Genomic DNA, 26465 nt, shown 5'->3' on the forward strand with positions numbered 1-26465 from the left:
ATACTGCACTGCCATCGCTCATTGATATATTTATATATACTGTACATATTCTTATTCATCCCTACATTTGTGTGTATATGGTAGTTGTTGTGATTTTGTTTGATTACCTGTTAGATATTACTGCATTGTCGGTACTAGAAGCATAAGCATTTTGCTACACTCGCATTAACATCTGCTAACCATGTGTATGTGACCAATCAAATTTGATTTGATTTGATACTGTTGTATCCAGCCCACATACTGCCCAGACAAACAAAAAACTCTCAAGCTCAATTTGGCTTCTTGAGAGAGAACTTAAAGGGGCATTTCACAAAAAAATCAAAGTTTGTCTGATGTATTCAGACCTCAAATGTAGACTAATGTCAAGCTGAAACCACATCTAATGACATCGATTGTGTAGATCTAGCTATATGCCTCACTTAACCAGTAAATTGAAAATATGAGTACTCTCTAATTTCCTAGTTTAATGTGGTCCTTATTTTTTCCATTCATTTGGGATTGAAACATATAGGCTAGATGGATCTACACAACCAATGTGATGGGACGTGGATTCAACTTGACATCCGTCAACTTTGGAGATCTGAAAACATCTCATAAACTTTAGATCGAAAGTGTAATGTTCTTTTAACTAGCAGGTGAGACAGAACCCAAATAAACATTTGCCCACCAGTATGAGATGCAAATACAATGGTGTAACTATTCTATAAAGTACAGAGAAAGAGACGCCTCAACAGTCCTCAACTGGCAGCTTCATTAAATAGTACCCACAAAACATCAGTCTCAACGTCAACAGTGAAGGGCGACTCCGGGATGCTGGCCTTCTAGGCAGAGTTGCAAAGAAAAAGCCATATCTAAGACTGGCCAATTAAAATAAAAGATTCAGATGGGCAAAAGAACACAGACATTGGACAGAAGAACTCTGCCTAGAAGGCCAGCATCCAGGAGTTGCCTCTTCACTGTTGACGTTGAGACGGGTGTTTTGTGGGTACTATTTAATGAAGCTGCCAGTTGAGGACTTGTGAGGCGTCTGTTTCTCAAACTAGACACTTGTTGTGCACCGGGGCCTCCCACTCCTCTTTCTATTCTGGTTAGAGACAGTTTGTGCTGTGAAGGGAGTAGTACACAGTGTTGTACGAGATCTTTAGTTTCTTGTGAATTTCTCGCATGGAATAGCCTTCATTTCTCAGAACAAGAATAGACTGATGAGTTTCAGAAGAAAGTTCTTTGTTTCTGACCATTTTGAGCCTGTAATCGAACCCACAAATGCTGATACTCCAGATACTAGTCCAGATACTGACTAGTCTAAAGAAGGACAGTTTTATTGCTTCTTTAATCAGCACAGCAGTTTTCAGATGTGCTACTATAATTGCAAAAGGCTTTTCTAATGATCAATTAGCCATTTAAAATGATCAACTTGGATTAGCTAACACAACGTGCCATTGGAACACAGGAGTGACGGTTGCTGATAATGGGCCTTTTACGCCTATGTAGATATTCCATTAAAAATCAGCCGTTTCCAGCTACAATAGTCATTTACAGCATTAACCATTTCTACACTGTATTTCTGATCAATTTGATGTTATTTTAATGGACAAAAATGTGCTTTTCTTTCAAAAAGAAGGACATTTCTAAGTGACCCCAATCTTTTGAACAGTAGTGTAAAACTTTGTACATTTGAGGTTTAAAAAGGCTTCTGATGTTTGTAATTTCCGCTTGGATGTGTCAACCCCTACAAAAATGTCCATTAATTATAATCCACATAATAATTCACTGTTGCTGCAGGATTATTTTCCTGCTGTAGCAAATTGGCAAAAATTAAGATCATAAATCTGTATGTGCTGCAGGCGGTGGCATTACTCGCTAGACCAGCCTCAGGCACTCAAGACACGTTGGTTTAAGTGGCAGATAGGGAGGGACCACCCCTGCCAAGCCAACGTTATCCCACCATTAAGAGGAAGCCAACCTAAAACTCCCCGACACTTGATTGTATTGAAGCTGACACTATAAATCTACAGGAAAATATTGTTGCGAAAGACACACAGCGATGGCCACAGACAGACTGATCTGCCGATGAGCAGGAATGTCTTGGTTGAGTGAAGGAGGGCCCAAACCCAGTCAGCAGGGTTTTGTGTCTGGTTGGTGTCTTGGTGAGACTATATTTTGGTTTGGCATTCAACAAGACACCACACGTGCAGAAGAGCGACATGGAATGGGAACCTGTAATTGAATGAAATGTAATTCCAAATGGATTGCTAATGAAGGTCCGTGGGAAGGAAAGAAAGGTCTGGGGTAGGATGGCAGAAAACCGGGCTCTTCATTGCGAAATTACAAATGACTGCGAAGGCATACATTCTGTCCTCTCCATGATGTCAAATTTAAGGAACCATATATCAGTTAATACACTTTATAGGCCTATAGCAACAGTATTAGTATTACACTCTGAATTATTGAATTGAAATCTTTCCAAAGATTTCAGCCTCAAGCTAGTTTTGTTTGGGACATTCAAACACTTATTTTAGAGCGGTGAGCATTAGCTCTTCCGCTCCTGTACGCCTTCTATAAAAACCTGCTGTACCATCTACAAAAAAGGAAAAAATTGTCTCATTCATCAGTCTATACAAAAAAATACATCCATTCATTCATTAGAAGGGTGGGTTGTTCTGGCTGGGATGAACGTTGTTGGGCAGACACTATGGTCTGCGTTCCAAGCGTTCCCCTATTCCCTATAAAGTGCACTACATTTGAAGAGAACCCTATGGGCCCTGGTCAAAAGTAGTGCACTAAATAGGAAAGAGAGGCCCTTTTGGAAACAGCTTATCCCTAACAAGAGTGACTCATGCCTTCTATGGGGAAAAGAGGAAAGACGGACACTGGTTCTGTGTCATAACGACAGGCCTAATGATGCGGCCTGGGCTCAACCACTTAAGCCTGGGTGTTTCCAAACACTTCTTCCTGTTTACACGCCGGTCTTCCTGGAGACGGACAAAGCCCTTCTTAGGGCACTTCACCATCCCTTAGACCTGCTCCTCTCTACTCTCTCTATTTTCCTCCACACCTCTTTATTTATACTGTATTTTAACTCCTTCTCACTTCATACTGTCCTACCGAACTATGAACAATGTTACTCGTAGCCCATGGGGAGATAGCAAATTGGATTTGTGTTACGGCAATAATGAAAAGGGGCATATAAGTTACTGAAGCCCCCAGTGAGCACATCGGACCACTATGCAATTCAATTACTGCCAACATTCAAACAAAGTGAAACAGGAAAAGATTAAGGAAAGGGCAGTCAAGATATGGTAAGAGAAAGCTATAGAAAGCCTGCAAAGCTGTTTGTCCTGTACAAACTGGGACAGTTTTATCATGGATTATGCCCTTGAGTCAGTATGAGTAGTGACTGTCTATATCCATTTCTCTGAGGGCATGTTAGCCCCTACAAAGATGGTGAAATGCTATCCAAATAACAAGCCATTTCTGCAGAGCTTAAACACACACCTTTTTCTGCTGGAAACAAACAGGACATGAAAACCTTGTAGAGGACAGTAAAACAACAAATAGACCAGGCTAAGGACAACTACAAAAATAAAGTGGAAAACAAGAGATCTTCAGTTTCTTGTCAATTTCTCGCATGGAATAGCCTTCATTTCTCAGAACAAGAATAGACTGATGAGTTTCAGAAGAAAGTTATTTGTTTCTGACCATTTTGAGCCTGGAAAACAATCTCAGGCAGGCCTAGCAAAGTCTGGCAACCCTCACAGAGCAAGCCAAAAAGAAAACCAAAGGGAAAAACATGAAGGAAGAGGAACAGTTTGTCAATGAACTCATCACTTTTATCTGTTTTGATAATCACGACTTCTCCACTGTAACAGAAAGCCTGACGGAAAAACTGGAGCTCCAGTCCCTGGATGGAGTGGAGGTGCCAACCATTGAGGAGGAGGAGGTGAGACAGGTCTTCAAGAGAATCAAATCCAACAAGTCTACTGAAGGAATGCTCAGATGAGCTGGCAGACATCTTTTGTACTCTCTTAAACAACTCCCTATCAGAACACACGGTTCCCTCACTCTTGAAGACATCTGAGATCCGACCCGTTCTAAAAAAGAACAATCCAGCGGAGCTGAATGACTATCGTCATGTGGCATTAACGTCAGTCGTTGTGAAATGCCTTGTGGAGTGACGAAATACCCTTGTGGTCTCTGCCTGGCCAACTATGTCCACTGGGTTTCTCTACCTCTGAGCCCATTACGGTGACTGACTCACTGGCTTGCTCTTCGCTCTTCCATCCTTCCTGTCCTCGGGCATCGGGGAGATCTTCGTGGGCTATACTCGGCCTTGTCTCAGGGTAGTAAGTTAGTGGCCTGTTGGTGTGGGGGGCTGTGCTTTGTCAAGGTGTTTGGGGTTTCCTGCCTAGTTGTCCCTGTCCGGGGCTAACCATGCCTCAGGACTGCCTGGTCCAAACTTCCATTTAAGAATAATGGAGGCCACTGTGTTCTTGGGTACCTCAATGCTGCAGACATTTGTTGGTAGCCTTCCCCAGATCTGTGTCTCGAAACAATCCATTCTCGGAGCTCTACGGATAATTCCTTCGACCTCATGGCTTGGTTTATGCTCTGACATGCAATGTCAACTGTGGGATCTTATATAGATATATTATATGGATTTACCACAGGTTGTCTCCAATCAAGTTGAAGAAACATTGAGGTAGATCAATGGAAACAGGATGCACATGAGCTCAATTTTGAGTCTCATATCAAAGGGTCTGAATACTTATGTAAATAAGGTATTTCTGGGTTTATATTTAATACATTTGCAAACATTTCAAAAAATCAGTTTTTCTTTTGTCATTATGGGGTATTTTGTGTAGATTGCTGAGGAATTGTTTTTATTTTATACATTTTAGAAGAAGGCTGTAACCTAACAAAATGTGGAAGAAGTCAAGGGGTCTGAATTACTTATAAGTTTGGACACAAATACTCGTTCAAGGGTTTTTCTTTATTTTTACTATTTTCTACATTGTAGAATAATAGTGAAGACATCAAAACCATGAAATAACACATATGGAATCATGTAGTAACCAAAAAGGTGTTAAACAAATCAAAATATATTTTATATTTGAGATTTTTGAAAGTAGCCACACTTTGCCTTGATGACATCCTTGCAATCTCTCAACCAACTTCACCTGGAATGGTTTTCCAAAAGTCTTGAAGAAGTTCCCACATATGCTGAGCACTTGTTGGCTGATTCTCCTTCACTCTGCGGTCCAACTCATCCCAAACCATCTCACTTGGGTTCAGGTCAGGTGATTGTGGAGGCCAGGTCATCTGATGCAGCACTCCATCACTCTTCTTCTTGGTCAAATAGCCCTTACACAGCCTGGAGGTGTGTTGGGTCATTGTCCTGTTGAAAAACAAATGATAGTCCCACAATGCGCAAACCAGATGTGATGTCGTATCGCTGCAGTATGCTGTGGGAGCCATGCTGGTTAAGTGTGCCTTGAATTCTAAATAAATCACTAACAGGGGCTTCGTTTCAAACTCATAAAAGACACACCCTCGTCCACTTACCCTCGCCTTATGCCCTTGGGGGAATCCCAGCGACCATATTTTTCAGCGGTCCAAATGATTAGCCAAACAAGGGAAGTTTGCAAAGTAAGCCCTTCAGCACTCGTATTTAATGGAGTTTGTAAGTGTACAATTATGGTCACTTCGGGGCAAAAAAGTCTGACAAAACGTAAAACCTCAACATCAATATTTTCCTTCTTCAGAAGTAGCTAGGCAGGCTAACGTTAGTTAGCTAATTAATTTGCTAGCGATCATACATAAGGTGGATATTAATAATTATAGAGTTAATATAAGTAGAAATGCAATCATAATTGACTGTAGCGCATATAAAGCACCCAACAAGCTACTGGTGGCTGAAAACACTATCGTCATGACGAACAAGTGACGAATTTCCGGACAAGGGCGGTCCATTTAAAATTAATTCCTTCCTCCCTAGCCCCTTGCCTTGCAAGTGTAAACTCTTCAGACATGATGATGCATTTGGAGGAAAAAGTGGGAGGCTTACAAGCAGAATAACACCATCCCAACCATGAAGCACGGGGGTGGCAGCATCATGTTGTGAGGGTGCTTTGCTGTAAGAGGGACTGGTGCACTTCCCAAAATAGATGGCATCATGAGGCAGGAAAAGTATGTGGATATATTGAAGCAACATCTCAAGACATCAGTCAGGAAGTTAAAGCATGGTCGCAAATGGGTCTTCCAAATGGAAAATGACCCCAAGCATACTTCCAAAGTTGTGGCAAAATGGATTAAGGACAACAATGTCAAGGTATTAGAGTGGCCATCACAAAGCCCTGACTTCAATCCCATAGAAAATGTGTGGGTAGAACTGAAAAAGCGTGTGCGAGAAAGGAGGTCTACAAACCTGAATCAGTTATACCAGCTCTGTCAGGAGGAATGGGCCAAAATTCACCCAACTTATTGTGGGAAGCTTGTGGAAGGCTACCTAAAATGTTTAACCCAGGTTAAACTATTTAAAGGCTAAGCTACCAAATACTAATTGAGTGTATGTAAACTTCTGACCCACTGGGAATGTGATAAAAGCTGGTATAAATCATTCTCTCTACTATTATTCTGACATTTCACATTCTTAAACTAAAGTGGTGGTCTTTTATTTGAACTAAGACAGGGACTTTTTTCTAGGATTAAATGTCAGGAATTGTCTAAAACTGAGTTTAAATGTATTTGGCTAAGGTGTATGTAAACTTCCAACTTCAACTGTATATAGCTCTGGAGAAAATTAAGAGACCACCGCAAAATTATCAGTTTCTCTGGTTTTACTATTTCTAGGTATGTATTTGGATAAAATTATCATTTTTGTTTTATTCTATGAACTACTAACAACATTTCTCCCAAATTCCAAATAAAAAATATTGTTATTTAGAGCATTTATTTGCAGAAAATGACAACTGGTCAAAATAACAAAAAAAGATGCAGTGTTGCCAGACCTTGAATAATGCAAAGAAAATAAGTTCATATTCATTTTTAAACAACACAATGCTAATGTTTTAACTTAGGAAGAGTTCAGAAATAAATATTTGATGGAATAACCCCGATTTCCAATCACAGCTTTCATGCGTCTTGGCATGCTCTCCACCAGTCTTTCACATTGATGTTTGGTGACTTTATGGCCCTCCTGGCGCAAAAATTCAAGCAGTTCGGCTTTGTTTGATGGCTTGTAACCATCCATCTTCCTCTTGGTCTGTATATCCCTTTTTACATTTAAACTTTATGTAGACAGTTGGAAGCAGAGTGGAAGACAGGCAAGTGCGAGAACAGTAGGAAGGGTGGATTTGGGGATTGAACCCCGGGGTACTACTCTAGAGTGGGGAAGGTTACCACTCCACCCCCATACTAATGTAAAAAATTGTGTTTTGGGGGCTACATATAAGAGAATAATCTTGAGAGAAACACTCTTCTCAGCAATCGCGTAGTTTACCAATTCTGGAAATGAGAAGTAAAAACACATCCAAATGTAGGTGTGATATATATGAAGTAAGAAAATGCATATGTTGGGTCATCCATGGCTCTTCAACACTTGAATTTGCTGACCACTTCAATGTGTCCATAACATTGCCATCATTTTCTTATACATTCCATCGTCATTCATCACCAATGGGGGGGGCAATACATCAACAAGGCTACTCACACCTCTGATTTAACCACTGGCGAGACTGGATTTAAAAAGGTTAAGACCTTCAGGAATCTAGAACATTCCATTAGATCGCAGTAAATGTGAATCGAAAATCTGAATTCAACAGCTGAAAAAGAAATGTCTCACATTGGAGAAAGACAACCCATGGTTTGAATCAGTGCCCCAGAATGACATGGGGCTACATCCTGGCCCTGAAGCCGGAATCTATATGCTGGTAACTTTTTGAAGAGTAACCGAAGACAGAAGGCTATGGTCTGAGTCAGGACAAAGATATTTGAGCCCTGAGTCAACACAGACATCCCACATGTTGTTTATGTCTCCTAATACTGACGATAATTAAAAGCACTTGCATATTCCATAAATACCCCTATTATGAGTAAGAGGTGGAATTAGGACTAGAGCGCAAGGGAGAGAGAGAGAAATTGAGCAGGGCAGGGGAGGAGAAAGGAAGAGAGAGAGAGAAACATCATTCAGATAACAACATCAAGACCTACATTTGATCGCAGGAAATTCCAAGTAAATGCTCTAGTCTTTGCCTTTCTCCCTTGGGGAGCAAACCCTGAATTAGCCTAACCTTAGGACAAGGGAAAAACTCTCAGACACTATGTAAGAAGAGTAGCCAACCTCAGCCAAGTTTGAAAATACTTGATTTGAGAGATTGACAACGATAAGAAGAACATTTTACATCAGCGGTAATTCTGCTGATTTGACCACTAAGTGTGCCATCAATTAAAAAGATCTAAACTCTAAAAAAAAAAGAAACGTCCCTTTTTCAGGACCCTGTCATTCAAAGACAATTTGTAAAAATCCAAATAACTTCACAAATCTTCATTGTAAAGGGTTTAAACATTGTTTCCCAAGCTTGCTCAATGAACCATAAACAATTACTGAACATGAACCTGTGGAACGGTCATTAAGACACTAACAGATTACAGACGGGAGGCAATTAAGGTCACAGTTATGAAAACTTAGGACACGAAAGAAGCCTTTCTACTGACTCTGAAAAACACCAAAAGAAAGATAGCCAGGGTCCCTGCTCATCTGCGTGAACGTGCCAAAGGCATGCTGCAAGGAGGCATGAGGACTGCAGATGTGGCCAGGGCAATAAATTGCCATGTCTGTACTGTGAGACTCCTATGAAAGCACTACAGAGAGACAGGACGGAAAGCTGATCATCCTCGCTGTGGCAGTCCACGTGTAACAACACCTGCACAGGATCAGTACATCCGAACATCACACCTGCGGGACAGGTACAGGATGGCAAAAACAACTGCCCGAGTTACACCAGGAACACACAATCGCTCCATCAGGGCTCAGACTGTCCGCAATAGGCTGAGAGAGGCTAGACTGAGGGCTTGTAGGCATGTTGTAAAGCAGGCATCACCGGCAACAACATCACCGGCAACAACATCGCCTATGGGCACAAACCCACCGTTGCTGGATCAGACAGGACTGGCAAAAAGTGCTCTTCACTGACGAGTCACGGTTTTGTCTCACATGGGGTAATGGTAGGATTCACGTTTATCGTCGAAGGAATGAGCGTTACGCTGAGGCCTGTACTCTGGAGCGGGATCGATTTGGAGGTGGAGGGTCTGTCATGGCCTGGGGCTGTGTGTCACAGCATCATCGGACTGATATTGTTGACATTGCAGGCAATCTCAATGCTGTGCGTTGCAGGGAAGACATCCTCCTCCCTCATGTGGTACCCTTCCTGCAGGCTCTACCTGACATGACCCTCCAGCATGACAATGCCCCCAATCCATACTGCTCGTTCTGTGCATGATTTCCTGCAAGACAGGAATGTCAGTGATCTGCCATGGCCAGTGAAGAGCCCGGATCTCAATCCCATTGAACACGTCTGGGACCTATTGGATTGGAGGGTGAGGGCTAGGGCCATTCCCCCCAGAAATGTCCGGAGACTTGCAGGGGCCTTGGTGGAATAGTGCGGTAACATCTCACAGCAAGACCTGGCAAATCTGGTGCAGTCCATGAGGAGAAGATGCACTGCAGTACTTAATGCAGCTGGTGGCCACACCAGATACTGACTGTTATTTTTGATTTTGATCCCCCCCTTTGTTCAGAGACACATTATTCAATTTCTGTTAGTCACATGTCCATGGAACTTGTTCAGTTTATGTCTCAGTTGTTGAATCTTGTTATGTTCATACAAATATTTACACATGTTAAGTTTGCTGAAAATAAACACAGTTGACAGTGAGAGGACGTTTATTTTTTGCTGAGTGTATGTGAGTCATTGATAATACTCTAAATTGTCCAATTCCCAAAATTTAACATATATCGTATGAAAACAAGACAGTTATCTAATAGGCTAGCCTACATCTGTGGTTACCAACCTTTTCTGAGTCAAGATCACTTTAAGTCCAAATGAAAGCTGAGATCTAGCCCTCCGAATTGAATTTTAAAAGCATGACTTAAAAAGCATAAGCAAATCTAACCAACTAAAAACTGGTTAATTGGCTAATGTTGAGGTTTGTGCACTAGGCTAAATAGGCCCAATATATTTATTGGCTACACCTGAGATTATATATACAATACCAGTCAAAAGTTTGGACATACCTATTCATCTATGTTTTAACTATTTTCTACATTGTAGTGAACACATCAAAACTATGAAATAACACACATGGAATCATGTAGTAGGCAAAAAAAAGAGTTCAAATCAAAATATATTTTATATTTGAGATTCTTCAAAGTAGCCACCCTGTGCCTTGATGACAGCTTTGCACACTCATGGCATTCTCTCAACCAGCTTCATGAGGTAGTCACCTGGAATGCATTTCAATTAATGGGTGTGCCTTGTTAAAAGTTAATTTGTGGAATTTCTTTCCTTCTTCTTAATGCGTTTCAGCCAATCAGTTGTGTTGTGACAAGGTAGGAGGGTATACAGTCTTTTACCCTATTTGGTAAAAGACCATGTCCATATTATGGCAAGAACAGCTCAAATAAGCAAAGAGAAATGACAGTCCATCATTACTGTAAGACATGAAGGTCAGTCAATATGGAAGATTTCAAGAACTTTGAAAGTTTTTTCAAGTGCAGTCGCAAAAACCATCAAGCGCTATGATGAAACTGGCGTTCATGAGGACCACAACAGGAAAGGAAGACCCAGAGTTACCTATACTGCAGAGGATAATAGTTACCAGCCTCAGAAATTGCAGCCCAAATTAATGCTTCAGAGTTCAAGTAACAGAAACATCAACCGTTCAGAGGAGACTGCGTGAATCAGGCCATCATGGTCGAATTGCTGCAATGAAACCACTACTAAAGGACACCAATAAGAAGAAGAGGGACTTAAGAGGGTAACTTAAGGGAAACTTAAATCAGTTCTACCAAATCTCTATCAACATGTTAAATGTGCAACCAGAGGGGAAAACAATTCAAGATCACCTGTACTCCACACACAGAGACGCGTACAAAGCTCTCCCTAGCCCTCCATTTGGTAAATCCAACCACAACTCTATCCTCCTGATTCCGGCTTACAAGAAAAAATTAAAGCAGAAAGCACCAGTGACTTGGTCTATAAAAAAGTGGTCAGGTGAAGCAGATGCTAAACTACAGGACTGTTTCGCTATCACAGACTAGAACATGTTCCGGGATTCTTACAATGACATTGAGGAATACACCACATCAGTCACTGGCTTTATCAATAAGTGCATCGAGGACGTCGTCCCCACAGTGACTGTATGTACATACCCCAACCAGAAGCCATGGATTACAGGCAACATTCGCACTGAGCTAAAGGGTAGAGCTGCCGCTTTCAAGGTGCGGGACTCTAACCCGGAAGCTTACAAGAAATCCCGCTATGCCCTGCGACGAACCATCAAACAGGCAAAGCGTCAATAAAGGGCTAAGATTGAATCATACTACACCGGCTCCGACGCTCGCCGGATGTGGCAGGGCTTGCAAACTATTACAGACTACAAAGGGAAGCACAGCCACAAGCTACCTAGTGACACAAGCTTACCAGACGAGCAAAATCACTTCTATGCTCGCTTCGAGGCAAGCAACACTGAGGCATGCATGAGAGCATCAGCTGTTCCGGACGACTGTGTGACCACGCTCTCCGTAGCCGACGTGAGTAAGACCTTTAAACAAATCAACATACAAAAGGCTGAGGGGTCAGACGGATTACCGTCTGGTCCAAGCATGTGCTGACCAACTGGCAGGTGTCTTCACTGACATTTTCAACATGTCCCTGAATGAGTCTGTAATACCAACATGTTTCAAACAGAACACCATAGTCCCTGTGCCCAAAAAATGAAAGGCAACATGCCTAAATGACTACAGACTCGTAGCACTCACGTCCGTAGCCATTAAGTGCTTTGAAAGGCTGGTAATGGCTCACATCAACACCATCATCCCAGAAATCCTAGACCCGTTCCAATTTGCACACCACCCAAACAGATCCACAGATGATGCAATCTCTATTGCACTCCACACTGCCCTTTCCCACCTGGACAAAAGGAACACCTATGTGAGAATGCTATTCATAGACTACAGCTCAGCGTTCAACACCATAGTACCCTCAAAGGTCATCACTAAGCTAAGGAACCTGGGACTAAACACCTCCCTGTGCAACTGGGTACTGGACTTCCTGACAGGCCGCCCCCAGGTGGTGAGGGTAGGTAACAACATCTCCACCCCGCTGATCCTCAACACTGGGGCCCCACAAGGGTGCGTTCTGAGCCCTCTCCTGTACTCCCTGTTCACCCACGACTGCGTGGCCACGCACGCCTCCAACTCAATCATCAAGTTTGCGGACGACACAACAGTGTTAGGCTTGATTACCAACAACAACGAGACGGCCTACAGGGAGGAGGTGAGGGCCCTCGGAGTGTGGTGTCAGGAAAATAACCTTACACTCAACGTCAACAAAACTAAGGAGATGATTGTGGACTTCAGGAAACAGCAGAGGGAACACCCCCCTATCCACATCGATGGAACAGTAGTGGAGAGGGTAGTAAGTTTTAAGTTCCTCGGCGTACACATCACAGACAAACTGAATTGGTCCACCCACACAGACATCATCGTGAAGAAGGCGCAGCAGCGCCTCTTCAACCTCAGGAGGCTGAAGAAATTCGACTTGTCACCGAAAGCACTCACAAACTTCTACAGATGCACAATCGAGAGCATCCTGTCGGGCTGTATCACCGCCTAGTACGGCAACTGCTCCGCCCACAACCGTAAGGCTCTCCAGAGGGTAGTGAGGTCTGCACAACACATCACCGGGGGCAAACTACCTGCCCTCCAGGACACCTACACCACCCGATGTCACAGGAAGGCCATAAAGATACTCAAGGACAACAACCACCCGAGCCACTGCCTGTTCACCCCGCTATCATCCAGAAGGCGAGGTCAGTACAGGTGCATCAAAGCTGGGACCGAGAGACTGAAAAACAGGTTCTATCTCAAGGCCATCAGACTGTTAAACAGCCACCACTAACATTGAGTGGCTGCTGCCAACACACTGACTCAACTCCAGCCACTTTAATAATGGGAATTGATGTAAAATATATCACTAGCCACTTTAAACAATGCTACTTAATATAATGTTTACATACCCTACATTATTTATCTCATATGTATACGTATATACTGTACTCTATATCATCTACTGCATCTTTATGTAATACATGTATCACTAGCCACTTTAAACTATGCCACTTTGTTTACATACTCATCTCATATGTATATACTGTACTCGATACCATCTACTGCATCTTGTCTATGCCGCTCTGTACCATCACTCATTCATATATCTTTATGTACATGTTCTTTATCCCTTTACACTTGTGTGTATAAGGTAGTAGTTTTGGAATTGTTAGCTAGATTACTCGTTGGTTATTACTGCATTGTCGGAACTAGAAGCACAAGCATTTCGCTACACTCGCATTAACATCTGCTAACCATGTGTATGTGACAAATAAAATTTGATTGATTTTAATGAGACTATATACAGGGGGTAACGTCAAAGTGCAGGGGTACAGGATAGTCGAGGTAATTTGTACATGCAGGTATGGGTAAAGGTGGGGCGGTGTCAATGTAAATAGTCCGGTGGCCATTTGATTAATTGTTTAGCAGTCTTATAGCTTGGGGGTAGAAGCTGTTAAGGAGCCCTTTGGTCCTATACTTGGCACTCCGGTACCGCTTGCCGTGCAGTAGCAGAAAGAACAGTCTATGACTGGAAGCTTTGACAACAACATTTTCTCTGACACAGCCTAGTATATAGGTCCTGGATGGCAGAAAGCTTGGCCCCAGTGATGTACTGGGCCATACGCACTACCCTCTTTAGCGCCTTGCGGTTAGATGCCGAGCAGTTACCATAACAGGCGGTGGTTAGAATGCTCTCGATGGTGCCGCTCTAGAACTTTGAGGATCTGGGGACCCATGCAAAATCTGTTCAGTCTCTTGAGGGGGAAAAGGTGTGTCTAGCCCTTTCACGACTGTCTTGGTGTATTTAGACCATTATAGTTAGTTTGTGATGTGGACACCAAGGAACTTGAAACTCTCAACCCGCTCCACTACAGCCCCATCAATGTAAATTTGGACCTGTCCTGCCTGCCTTTTCCTGTAGTCCACAATCAGCTCACATTGAGCTGATTGTTGTCCTGGCACTACACTGCCAGGTCTCTGACCCCCTCCCTATAAGCTATCTCATCGCTGTCGGTGATCAGGCCCACAACTGTGTCGTCAGCAAACTTAATGTTGGAGTCGTGTTTGGCCACGTAGTCGTGGGTGAACAGAGAGTACAGGAGGGCACTAAGCACGCACCCCTGAGGGGCTCCAGTGCTGAGGATCAGCGTGGCAGATGATATGTTGCCTACCCTCACCACATGGGGGAGGCCCGTCAGGTAGTCCAGGATGAATTTGCAGAGGGAGGTGTTTAGTCCCAGGGTTCTTAGCTTAGTGATGAGCTTTGTGGGCACTATGGTGTTGAACGCTGAAATGCAGTCAATGAACAGCATTCTCACATTGTTGTTCCTTTTGTCCAGGTGGGAAAGGGCAGTGTGGAGTGCGATTCAGATTGTGTCGTCTGTGGATCTGTTGGGGTGGTATGAGAATTGGAGTGAGTCTCGGGTTTCTGGGATGATGGTGTTAATGTGAGCCATGACCAGCTTGTGACCAGCTTGTTACCTTCGGCACTTTTAGATTTGCTAACTTCTTAGTAATGACTCGGGACGTCGGTTTTGATACGAAAGCTTATTTTAGTAAGAATACTTGTTTACGTTACATTTAACAACAATTGTTTTGGTACAGAGCAATGCAGGTAAGATGCTATCGGAAATTCAGCCACAATCACTCGCACCTGCCCATAATTGGCGTGTTATCACTCATTCCTCTCGCAAGGCATTCTGGGACTTGCAGTCAAAAAGCGTAATTCAACACAACCCAATACAATTACATATGCAAATAAATCTAAAGAAATATCTTTAGATACAGTTCAAAGAATAAACTTAAACATTAACTCTGTAACACATTAAAGTTACAACAGGCACAGGGTGGTCTGCTTGAAACATGTTGGTATTCCAGACTCGGTCAGGGAGAGGTTGAAAATGTCAGTGAAGACACTTGCCAGTTGGTCAGCGCATGCTCAGAGAACACATCCTGGTAATTCGTCTGGCCCTGCGGCCTTGTGAATGCTGACCTGTTTAAAAGGTCTTATTCACATCGGCTACAGAGAGCATGATAACACTGTCGTCCGGAACAGCTGATGTTCTCCTGCATGCTTCAGAGTTGCTTGCCTCAAAGCGAGAATATAAGTCATTTATAAGTCTGGTAGGCTTGTGTCACTGGGCAGCTTGCGGCTGTACTTCCATTTGTCGTCCATAACAGTTTGCAAGCCCTGCCACATTCCACAAGCATCGGCGCCGGTGTAGTACAATTCAATAACCCTGTATTGACGCTTTGCCTGTTTGATGGTTCCTCAGAGGGCTTAGCAGAATTTCTTATGAGCGTCCGGGTTAGAGTCCCGCTCCTTGAAAGCAGCAGCTCTACCCTTTAGCTCAGTGCAGATGATGCCTGTAATCCATGGCTTCTGGTTGGGGTATGTACGGTCACTGTGGGGACGACGTCATCGATGTACTTATTGATGAAGCCAGTGACTGTACTCCTCAATGCCATGGGAAGTATCCCGGAACATATTCCAGTCTGTGTTAGCAAAACAGTCCTGTAACTTAGCATCTGCATCCTCTGACCACTTCCTTATTGAGCGAGTCAAATGGTACTTCCTGCTTTAGTTTTTGCTTGTAAAAATAAAGCAGGAGAATAGAGTTACGGTCAGATTTGCCAAATGGGGGGCGGGCTTTGTACGAGTCTCTGTGTGTGGATTTAAGGTGGTCTAGAGTTTTTTTCCCTCTGGTTGCACATTTAACTTGCTGGTAGAAATTAGTGAAAATGGATTTAAGTTTCCATGCATTAAAGTCCCCGGCCACTGGAAGTGCCGCCTCTGGATGAGCATTTCTTATTTGCTTATGGCCCTATATAGCTTGTTGAGAGCCGTCTTAGTGCCAGCATCGGATTGTTGAAAAATATAGATGAAAAGTCTTGGTAAATAGTGTGGTCTACAGCAATCAGGAGATACTCTACCTCAGGCGAGCAAAACCTTAATATTAGATTTTGTGCACCAGCTGTTATTAATAAATAGACAGACTGCAACCCCTTGTCTTAACGGACGCAGCTGTTCCATCTTGCTGAAGGAACGAAAACCCCGCCAACTGTATGTTATCCATGTCGTCATTCTGCCACAACTCTGTGAAACATAATATATTACAGTTTTTAATTTCCTGTTGGTAAGATATCCTTGATCAGAGCTCATCCATTTTGTTATCCAATGATTGCACGTTGGCTAATAGGACTGATGATAGAGGGGGTTTACGCACTCGCCTACAAATTCTCAGAAGGCAGCCCAACCTCCGACCCCTTTTCTCCGTCTTTTCTTCACGCAAATGATGGGGATTTGGACCAGTTCCCGAGAAAGCAGTATCTCCTTCGCGTCGGGACTAGTGAAAGAAAAAATCTTTGTCCAGTTCGAGGTGAGTAATCACTAAAGTTATTTTTGGTCATAAGTGACAGAAGCAGCAACATTATGTACAAAATATGTAAAATAATAAGTTACAAACAACGTGAAAAATAGCACAGAAATGGTGGTTTACTGGTAAACTTCAAACATTTCCTGGAATATACCCTCCCTTTGCAACCCTAGTCACAACTATTACTGAAGAGCACTAGAAATTAGGGAGGGGTAGCCCAAAAACTGGGAAATCTACATATAGTAGCACAAAAATGATGATGAGCTTCGGCGAAGGATACCCGCTGCATTGCGGCGTAAGGCTTTTCGCATGCACAGGATAGCAGAGTGTGTGACCCCATCTGCTAGCTCACCACTTTGTGGTTTGGACCAAAAATCACAGCCTCCCTTCATTTCCATCTCCGCACTAGCTCAGCTTACTGTCAGAGCAACGTGCTACCCGTCAACATGCCTGGCGAAGTCTGTGTGGCCCGGGCCTTGCTGCAACATTGCACAGGGGCCCTAGCGGTGAACGAATGGTGTGTAGGTGATCATTGTTCCTGAGCATTGTCTCAAGATCAGTTTTCCTTTCATTTTTTAGAGTTTGAGGTAAAGGAAGCTGATCATAGATCTGTCATTAGTGGCTATCGGTTTTCAACCTCTTTTTGGTGGAGAAGTTAGGCCCACCTTAAACATTTCACCTGTATCTATAAGTCTAAGTAGTAATCTTGACTGGGAAGCACAGTTTAGAATAGAATGGACCACAGACAATGGAGAAAGCAACTGTACGTGTGTTGAAAAACCCCAATAGGGATTCACACTGCCAAAACAGTGCCTGCCTACAATTGTAGGTAGTTTTCTTTTGGTCGTCCAGTTATTAGGTCTACCTTCGAGAATGTCAGATATCCAACACAGTAGCTTGTTAAAATGGTTAGCATGAAATTAGAACAAAACATTTGAAAGATTCACTCTAAACTTGAACTTGACAAGTTCAAGGGTGTCTCACCTGTCTGCCACTGGCTTGGCGATGGCTTCAAATATGTCCTCTTGCTTGACTGTTTGATCAAACACCTCTTGGAACCTGAAGGGAAGTGGGAAAATAAATGAGTTTCTACACACTGTACTTTAAATAGAGGAGAAATCATTACTTCTATGCACAGCAGTTAATTAACACTTTGGCCCGGGGTTACAGCCTGGACTGAAAATAATGTTCGGTAGAGATTCTCCTCTAAGCATGCTTTTTAGTCCAAATGTAGGCTTAATCGAAGTCCAGGAAACCAGCCCATGATCTCCAGTAGGCCAATACAATGGACAAGCAAAAAAAGGATTTTGAGACAAATATTTGAGACAAATATCTTATTAAATAAACCCAAAACGTGAACTGAAGAACGTATCAATCGACCGAGCAATCGGTCACCAGCCGCTGATTTGGTAAACAGCTGAGGGATGGGGATAGAGAAATGTAACCACTCTAAAATTCATAGACAGAGCTATGCCCCTGTTGCTGCTATAACAGCCTCTACTCGTCAGGCACTGATGTTAGACCTGGCTCGCAGTCGGCGTTCCAATTCATCCCAAAGGTGTTCGATGGGGTTGAGGTCAGGGCTCTGTGCAGGCCAGTCAAGTTCTTCCACACCGATCTCAACAAACAATTTCTGTATGGACCTCGCTTTGTGCATGGGGGCATTGTCATGCTGGTACAGGAAAGGGCCTTCCCCAAACTGTTGCCACAAAGTTGGAAGCACAGAATATCCTTGTATGCTGAAGCAATAAGATTTCCCTTCACTGGAACTAAGGATCCTAGCCCGAACCATGAAAAACAGCCCCAGACAATTGTTCCTCCTCTACCAAACTTTACAGTTGGCACTATGCATTCGGGCAGGTAGCGTTTTGCTGGCATCTGCCATACCCAGAATCCTCTGTAAGACTGTGAAGTGTGATTCATCACTCCAGAGAACGCATTTCCACTGCTCCAGAGTCCAATGGCGGCAAGCTTTACATCACTCCAGCCAACGCTTGGCATTGAGCATGGTGATCTTAGGCTTGTGAGGGTCTCCTCGGACTTGGAAACCCATTTCATGAAGCTCCCGACGAACAGTTATTGTGCTCATGTTGCTTCCAGAGGAAGTTTAGAACTCGGTAGTGAGTGTTACAACCAAGGACAACCATTTTTACACAATACGTGCTTCAACACTCGGCGGTTCCATTTTATTTTTATTTTATTTCACCTTTATTTAACCAGGTAGGCTAGTTGAGAACAAGTTCTCATTTACAACTGCGACCTGGCCAAGATCAAGCAAAGCAGTTCGACACATACAACAACACAGAGTTACACATGGAATAAACAAACTTAGTCAATAAATACAATATAAAAGTCTATATACAGTGTGTGCAAATGAGGTAAGATAAGGGGGGTGAGGCAATAAATAGGTAATAGTGGCAACATTTTTACAGTATGGCAAATTAAACACTGGGGTGATAGATGTGCAGAAGATGAGTGTGCAAGTAGCGTTCTGTGACCTTGTGTGGGGCTACCACTTCACAACTGAGCTGTTGTTGTTCCTAGATGTTTCCACTTCACAAAAACAGCACGTACAGTTTACCAGGGCAGCTCTAGCAGGTCCGAAATTTTACCAACTGACTTGTTGGAAAGGTGGCATCCTACGACTGTGCCACATTGAAAGTCACTTTAAGGCCATTCTACTGCCAATGTTTGTCTATGGAGATTGCATGGCTGTGTGCAAAATTGTATACACCTGTCAGCAACAGGTCTGGCTGAAATAGCCGAATCCACTAATTTGAAGGGGTGTCCACATACTTTTCTTTATACAGTGTATTTCTAAGTTATATTATTCAAGAATAAACATATTACTTATATAAAAGTCCCAAAATCATTGTAGCAATCTCATTTACCCCTTTAAATGATTTTCTAAACTGTGGGCATAGTTAGGCTAAGTCATCTTCAAAGCCAGCCACACCCCAAATAATGTCCCTGGGAAGACGGGAAAGATCTATCGGGAGCAGTCCGCCCCTAATGCTCTTCAATGAGGGATTTTATTCCAACAGGCGCAAGGGAACTTCCGCAATCTATTAAAAGGCTGTTGTGGTTAAGAGGCCTCTCAATAGCCACGGCTGACTACAGAACTGTGAATTGAGGGCTTGGAAGCGTGGCATGAAGGGCTCTGCTCTGTATTATAAGGACAGCAGCCTTCACCGCCACAGTGAATCAGACATTGTATCTTTGCCATTAGGTAGGCCTATGTGAAAAGAGAAGTATGCCTATGCTTTTGTTGCCTGTTACACACACTAAATTATTCCACTGCTCTGTCGTTCACTACATACTTTAGTCTGAGACTGTCATCATTGAAGTTGTTTGTGGTGACGAGGGGCATTTTACAAAACAAAGTAATTTGCAATTGGTTAAAGACGACCCAATCAGAGTATCAAAGCCAATGATCAAAGCCAAACCATTGTTTTCTGGACCAATCTGACGGACTATATATATATATTTTTGCATTCGGTGAAGGGTCGTTTGAGGTACTCAGATCCAGACTCATTGCGAAGAAGAAACTAACATCCGTGTTCGTGGCGTAGCGTTTGGCCAGACCAAGGAGTCTTGGTAGCCGGGCAAATGCTTTTGCACAGACACTCTGCCCTTATGTAGTTCTGTGGATATCCCGCTAACAACCAGAAGGAATTGATGAGCAACTATTTAGAGTGAGGCTTAAACGCAGGGGTAGGGTTAGAGCTAGTGGTTAAATCCTTCCCAGCATGACCATACAGTGACAACCATATACCAGTGTCGGCTAAAATGCATTTTCATTCAACTTAAGAGCATGTCGCTGTAGTAGAAAACGTGTTGAAAGTCATAACCTAAGCCCCTACACCTGAGCCTTTAGGTTCTAAGCCTAATGACAATAGAAATACCATGATCCATGATGCATGTGATGTGTGTTTGCCCGATGCTCACCTGAACTTGTAGGTCTCCTTCTTGTTGTTTATGAAGCCGTCAGCCAGGTCCTTGGGTACCAGGAACTCCAGTATGGAACCCGCCGGCTCCCCATTGTCCACACAGTATACCTGAAGGAAGAACAGTGTTAGCTTGTTATTCTTGCGTTGTCAGACATCATTACGTATTGTAGCTAGGCCTAAACAGCTGTTGCAAGGCTAACTTGTTAACAATAGACATAGGGCTATTTCAGAGAATAGAAATGCATTGTGGTCACACAGTGCTTGGCCCCACATGCAGTGTAGACTCAAATGATGCAATAATAGGCTAAATGGTACTCGCTACAGGCCTAGGTCTACAGTCTCTAGACTTTTAGAGAGATTAGCCTAACCCTGAGCTGAATGCCTACCTTTTAGGCTACACCCATACCGTACTATACTATAGGACAGGACAGTGTGGTCATAGCTAAAAAGCGGGCAGAATTGTTGTATGAGACAAGGACTGCATTCCAAACACTTAACAGACACACCCTCTCCCCTCAAACTAAGTGGACACTTCTGGTGACCTATCATGACATCTGATGTGATTACACTTGCAGGGCAAAGGCCGAGTGAGGAAGGTATCCATTTTAAATGGGCCACCCTTGCCCGGAAATTCGTCACTTGTTCGTGACAATAGTATTTTCAGCCACCGGTAGCTTGTGGATGCTTTATATGCGCTACAGTCAATTATGATTGCATGTCTGCATATATTAACTATATCATTATTAATATACGCATAATGTCTGATAGCTAGCAAATGAATTGGCTAACTAACATTAGTCTACCTAGCTACTTCTGAAGAAGGAAAAAAAAATATTTCTACAAATCCCAAAGCTAGCGAAACAAAAAAATCATGACATTTACGAGACGTGTTTGTGCATTAGTAGCACAATTTCTAACTTATTTAAATTTGTTTCTACTTACACTTGTATGTTGACTCCATATTGATGTTTTAAGTTTGGGCGGACTTTACTTAGCGGATGTACAATCATCGTGAATTGAATTATGGGGCGTTTCAGGCCCCGAAGTGAACAGAACTGTACACTGGCAAACTCCATAAAAAACGAGGGCTAAGGGGCTTACGTTGCAAACTTCCCTTGCTTGGCTAATCTTTTGAACCAACGTAAAATATGGCCGGGGGGTCCCCCGGTCCCCCCAAGGCAAGGGTAAGTGGACGAGGGTGTGTATTTTATGAGTTTGAAAGGCAGCCAAGGAATCATAATGAAATAAGGCCAGGAGGGTTGGACATTAAATAATAGTGGGAGAAATGTAGCTAATCACAAATGATTGACAACAACAAGCATTCCAGGTAGCCATGTGGCTAGGCCTACCACTATCGAGCTCTAGGGTTGCAGTCAAAACACTTAACAGACACACCCTATTAGTGATGGGCCATTCGCGAACGAGTCGGCTCTAAGAACCGGCTCTGGTAGGTGAACGTTGGGAGCCGGCTCGCATATCAGAAGAGCTGAATCTATTCATAAAAAAATAAGATATCAAAACATTGAAATGAATCAAATTAAATCTTTCAAAGAACAGGAAAATAAATAATATATAATAATAAATAATATAATAATATAATAATAATATAATATAATAATATAATAATAATATAATAATATAATAATAATATAATAATAATATAATAATAATAAAAATAATATAGGCCTAAATGCTCAAGCGCACACATTCATTCTGTTCCTGTCAATCAGACACAATGTGTCAACCAATGAACCAAAGATGCGTGAGGGAGGGCAGAGCCAACTCACAGTCACACACTTAGCAGCCGAGGAGAGAGAGGAAGGACAGCTGTGAAATCAACAGCTGGAAAATGAGTCGGAAGCATAGTAGCATTTGAATGCATTTTAATAAGTAGACAATGTTAGGGCACAGTGTAGAATTTTCCAAAACAAAATCTCATAGAAAGCCGGATCTACGCACAACCTACACCGGCATATGCGAACTGTGCACACAACTGTGAAGCTAGCAGTAGCTGAGCTTCGAGAAACTAGCGGCCTGCTATTGATAGTGGTGGAGCCAACACCTCCACACGTGGAGATGTAGGCCTACTTGACTGAGTGGATACTCCACGACCCACAGCAACGCAGTCTTCGATAGACCAGTTTATGCCAAAGTCCATGTCTGTAGTAAAACAAGTCCAAATTGATATTGCATTGGCTAAAATGATTGCCACCGAGTTACATCCAATTTCAATCGTGGAGTACAGAAGTTTTACTAATTAAAGCAATAGTCTAAATCCAATGTACACAATTCCAAGCAGGAAAACCCTTTCCTGGGATTTTCACTTATTCCACAACTGTGCGAGAGCACACAGGCTTCAGTGTGGGAAAGAGTCCAAAAAGCTACTGCAGTTTGCCTAACCACTGACTGCTGGACATCAAGGGTAACTTCTTCTTACATGTCAGTTACATGTTACTTCATTGAAGATTTTTCGATGTCTAGGTGTCTTCTGGACTGCTTTGAGTTCAGCGACAGACACACCTCAGAGAACTTGGCAGAGGAACTGTTGAGAGTGGCCAGAGAATGGCAAGAAGGTTGAAAAGTGGTCTGTTGTGTTAGCAACAATGCAGGTAACATAACCAAAGCCATGAAAATGTTCAAATGGACCCATCATCCATGTCTTGCCCACACAATCAACCTGATTGTAAGAGATGCTCTGAAGGTGATGAAGCCCACTGTGGACAAAGTGAATGCAGCTGTGGAATACTTCCACAGGAGCACAGTAGGTGCTGAAAAACTAAAAAGTCTACACAACGCCAGATGGGGATGCCTGAGCTGAGGACTAAACAAGACTGCACTATGAGGTGGAATTCAACATTTTATATGTTGAAGCTGTTTCTTGAGTCAAAGGATTCCATCATATCTACCCTGGCCATTGTCAATGCACCTGTTGATGCTCTGACCCAAGAGGAATGGGAGGTGGTGGAGGAGGTGTGCAGAGTCCTGGAACCATTTGAGCAGGTCACTGTGGAGATCAGTGGAGAGTAGTAAGCAGTTATTACTACATCATTATTTAATCCAGTATTATATATGTATATGAGCAGTAGATGAGAATGTAGTTTCAGTAGACAAAACATGAACCTGAACTAATAAGTTACTGTTCTCTCTTTTCAGCTATGTGACAGCCTCAAAAATGATACTCCTGTGTAAGGGTCTGCAGCGAATCACAGCCAGCCACCAGAGATAAGTAAATGTAACCACAGGACATGTGACAGAGTTGATGGACACCCTATGTTCATCATTGGACAGAAAGTTCCACAGAATGGAATATAACCACATGCTATCAGAAACCGCTGCACTTCACCACAGGTTTAAGAAGTTAGCCTTCAGTGATACCAGAGCGATTGATGAGGCTCTTCAAAGAATAACCTCAGCAGCAGGGAGGGACAGCCCCAGCAGTCAGCTGGCTCAGGCACTAGGGCAACAGGAAGAAGAGGGAGCAGATGGAGCAGAAGCACCAGCAGTAGTGCCACAAACGTCTGCTGTTTGGATGCTGTTTGACGAGAGAGCAACTGGGGACGCAGCACGAAGGAATCCCTCAGCAGATGCCATAATGGAGGTCTGATCCTATTTGGAGGAGCCCCTCCTCCAAAGATCTGCAGATCATCTGAGCTGGTGGAAGAACAAGGCCTCTGTCTACTCACGGCTTACCAAAGTCATGAAAGGGAGACTGCATAGTGTCCACATCCGTTACCTCTGAGAGGACAAACAATTACTGAGAGAAGAAACTGCAACAGCCCCTCGAAAGTGAGGCAGCTTGTATTTCTGAATGCAAATCTCTCATAAAAGCAAAATATGGTCAGCATTACTGTGTGCTGCTGGTTATTACATGGCAATAAAGAAGAGAGAGAAAAGAGGGGCCAGTTTAATGTTTTCAGTGGGATGCTGCAGTTATGCACATTGTTATTTATTTTTCTTTGATATGGTGCAATATTCTATTATACTGTTCAGATTGTAATCGCTTTGAATGTTTGGATTTATATGCATTTTGTTTATATCCTTGCTGTCCCCAGTCCACCTGACCGTGCTGCTGCTCCAGTTTCAACTGTTCTGTTCTGCCTTATTATTATTCAACCATGCTGGTCATTTATGAACATTTGAACATCTTGGCCATGTTCTGTTATAATCTCCACCCGGCACAGCCAGAAGAGGACTGGCCACCCCACATAGCCTGGTTCCTCTCTAGGTTTCTTCCTAGGTTTTGGCCTTTCTAGGGAGTTTTTCCTAGCCACCGTGCTTCTACACCTGCATTGCTTGCTGTTTGGGGTTTTAGGCTGGGTTTCTGTACAGCACTTTGAGATATCAGCTGATGTACGAAGGGCTATATAAATAAATTTGATTTGATTTGATATACATTAAAAAGTTATACTTTAAATGCAAAGGTTTAATAGCATTCTTTTTCATAACAAACCAATGCATTTTTAAATATATTGTGGTTAAGGTAGAGTATAATTTCATTTAATATTTTAATGAGAATTGTTTTAACACCAATCATAGTCAAACTATCGCAAACTGTTTGACTTGAAAAAATACAAAACCAATTTTTTTAAAGAGCCGTTTGGGAGCCAAAAGAGCCGAGTTTTGGTGAGCTGAGTTAAACGAACCGGTTCACTGAAAAGAGCCAGAATGCCCATCCCAACACCCTATCCCCTCAGCCCTCAAATTAAGTGAACACTTCTGATGACGTTTCATGATGTCTGGCGAGTATACACACTCCTGTTCCCACATGTACTTCCTGTCTTGATTTGTTGTTAATATTAAAAAATGCATACAGGGCAAGGGGCGAGGAATGATTTTTAAATGGACCACCCTTGGCCGGAAATTCGTCACTTGTTCATCCCACGATGATTGTGTTTTATGTGCGCTACAGTCAATTATGAGTGCATGTCTACTTATATTAAATATATCATTATTAACATACGCCTACTGTATGATAGCTAGCAAATTAATTAGCTAACTAACTATAACGTTAGCCTGCCTTTATCCATGTTAGTCGAAGTTGAGAAGAAACAGGCAATTCTGACTGACTGGTAAACCTGTTTGCTAGCTAAGTAGCTGGCTTGGCTAAGTAACCATGTGGATACCGCAGAGGGATAAAGCAAGCTGACCTATGCATAGTCAATTACTGTTAAACTCAACTCCACGATGTAACGCGTTACTTCACAAATTAGCCTATGCTGTGACCCAAATGAACCTTGCACAAAATAAGATGCACTTACCGAGGCCGGTTTCTTTGTGGGTTTTACACGGGCAAAGATCTGGATGCTCTGTTTTACCATTTTCTCTTCAACTGGGATCTGGGAATCATATGTTTTCATGCAAACGCATTCATATTTGGATAACGTAAACAAACTTTTATGATGACTGCTCCACTCTAGTCAAGCCTTTTGGATTTGTTGTAGCAGTAGTTGCCAGGTGAGGAGTCACGTGATGTCGAGGGGCAATACACAGGGAATGTGATTGGTCATCTGTATCTTCTTCAATCGGGTTTAACGGCGGATGGTATCAAACGTTAATGGTGCATTACCGCCTCCAGCTGGACGGGGTATTAAATGTGAAAATAAAAACCATTGTATTGGGGAAAACGACATCATACGAAATTAGACAAATCAACTAACAAAAAACATCCCACATATTCAATTACAGTCCATTCCAAAATAGATCCCTATACAGCCTCAGGCTCCTGCAATGGCAGAACATTCGACTGAAATC

The 26465-nt window shown here is 42.7% G+C and overlaps 1 protein-coding gene across 1 annotated transcript in view; it reads right to left on the reverse strand.

Annotated features, from left to right (window-relative positions):
- Positions 1 to 26105, reverse strand: part of LOC139384843 (kinesin family member 6) — a 185134-nt gene extending 159029 nt beyond the window's left edge. The window contains exons 1-3 of the mRNA XM_071129739.1: positions 25973 to 26105; positions 20713 to 20822; positions 17749 to 17823 (exon numbers count right to left, since the gene is read on the reverse strand). Of these exons, the coding sequence (XP_070985840.1) occupies positions 17749 to 17823; positions 20713 to 20822; positions 25973 to 26071 (284 nt within the window). The 5' untranslated portion in view covers positions 26072 to 26105. The remainder of the gene's footprint in view (positions 1 to 17748; positions 17824 to 20712; positions 20823 to 25972) is intronic.
- Between the last annotated feature and the right edge of the window lie 360 nt (positions 26106 to 26465).

The sequence above is a fragment of the Oncorhynchus clarkii genome, chromosome 26 (genome assembly GCF_045791955.1).
Source record: "Oncorhynchus clarkii lewisi isolate Uvic-CL-2024 chromosome 26, UVic_Ocla_1.0, whole genome shotgun sequence".
Taxonomy (NCBI): domain Eukaryota; kingdom Metazoa; phylum Chordata; class Actinopteri; order Salmoniformes; family Salmonidae; genus Oncorhynchus; species Oncorhynchus clarkii.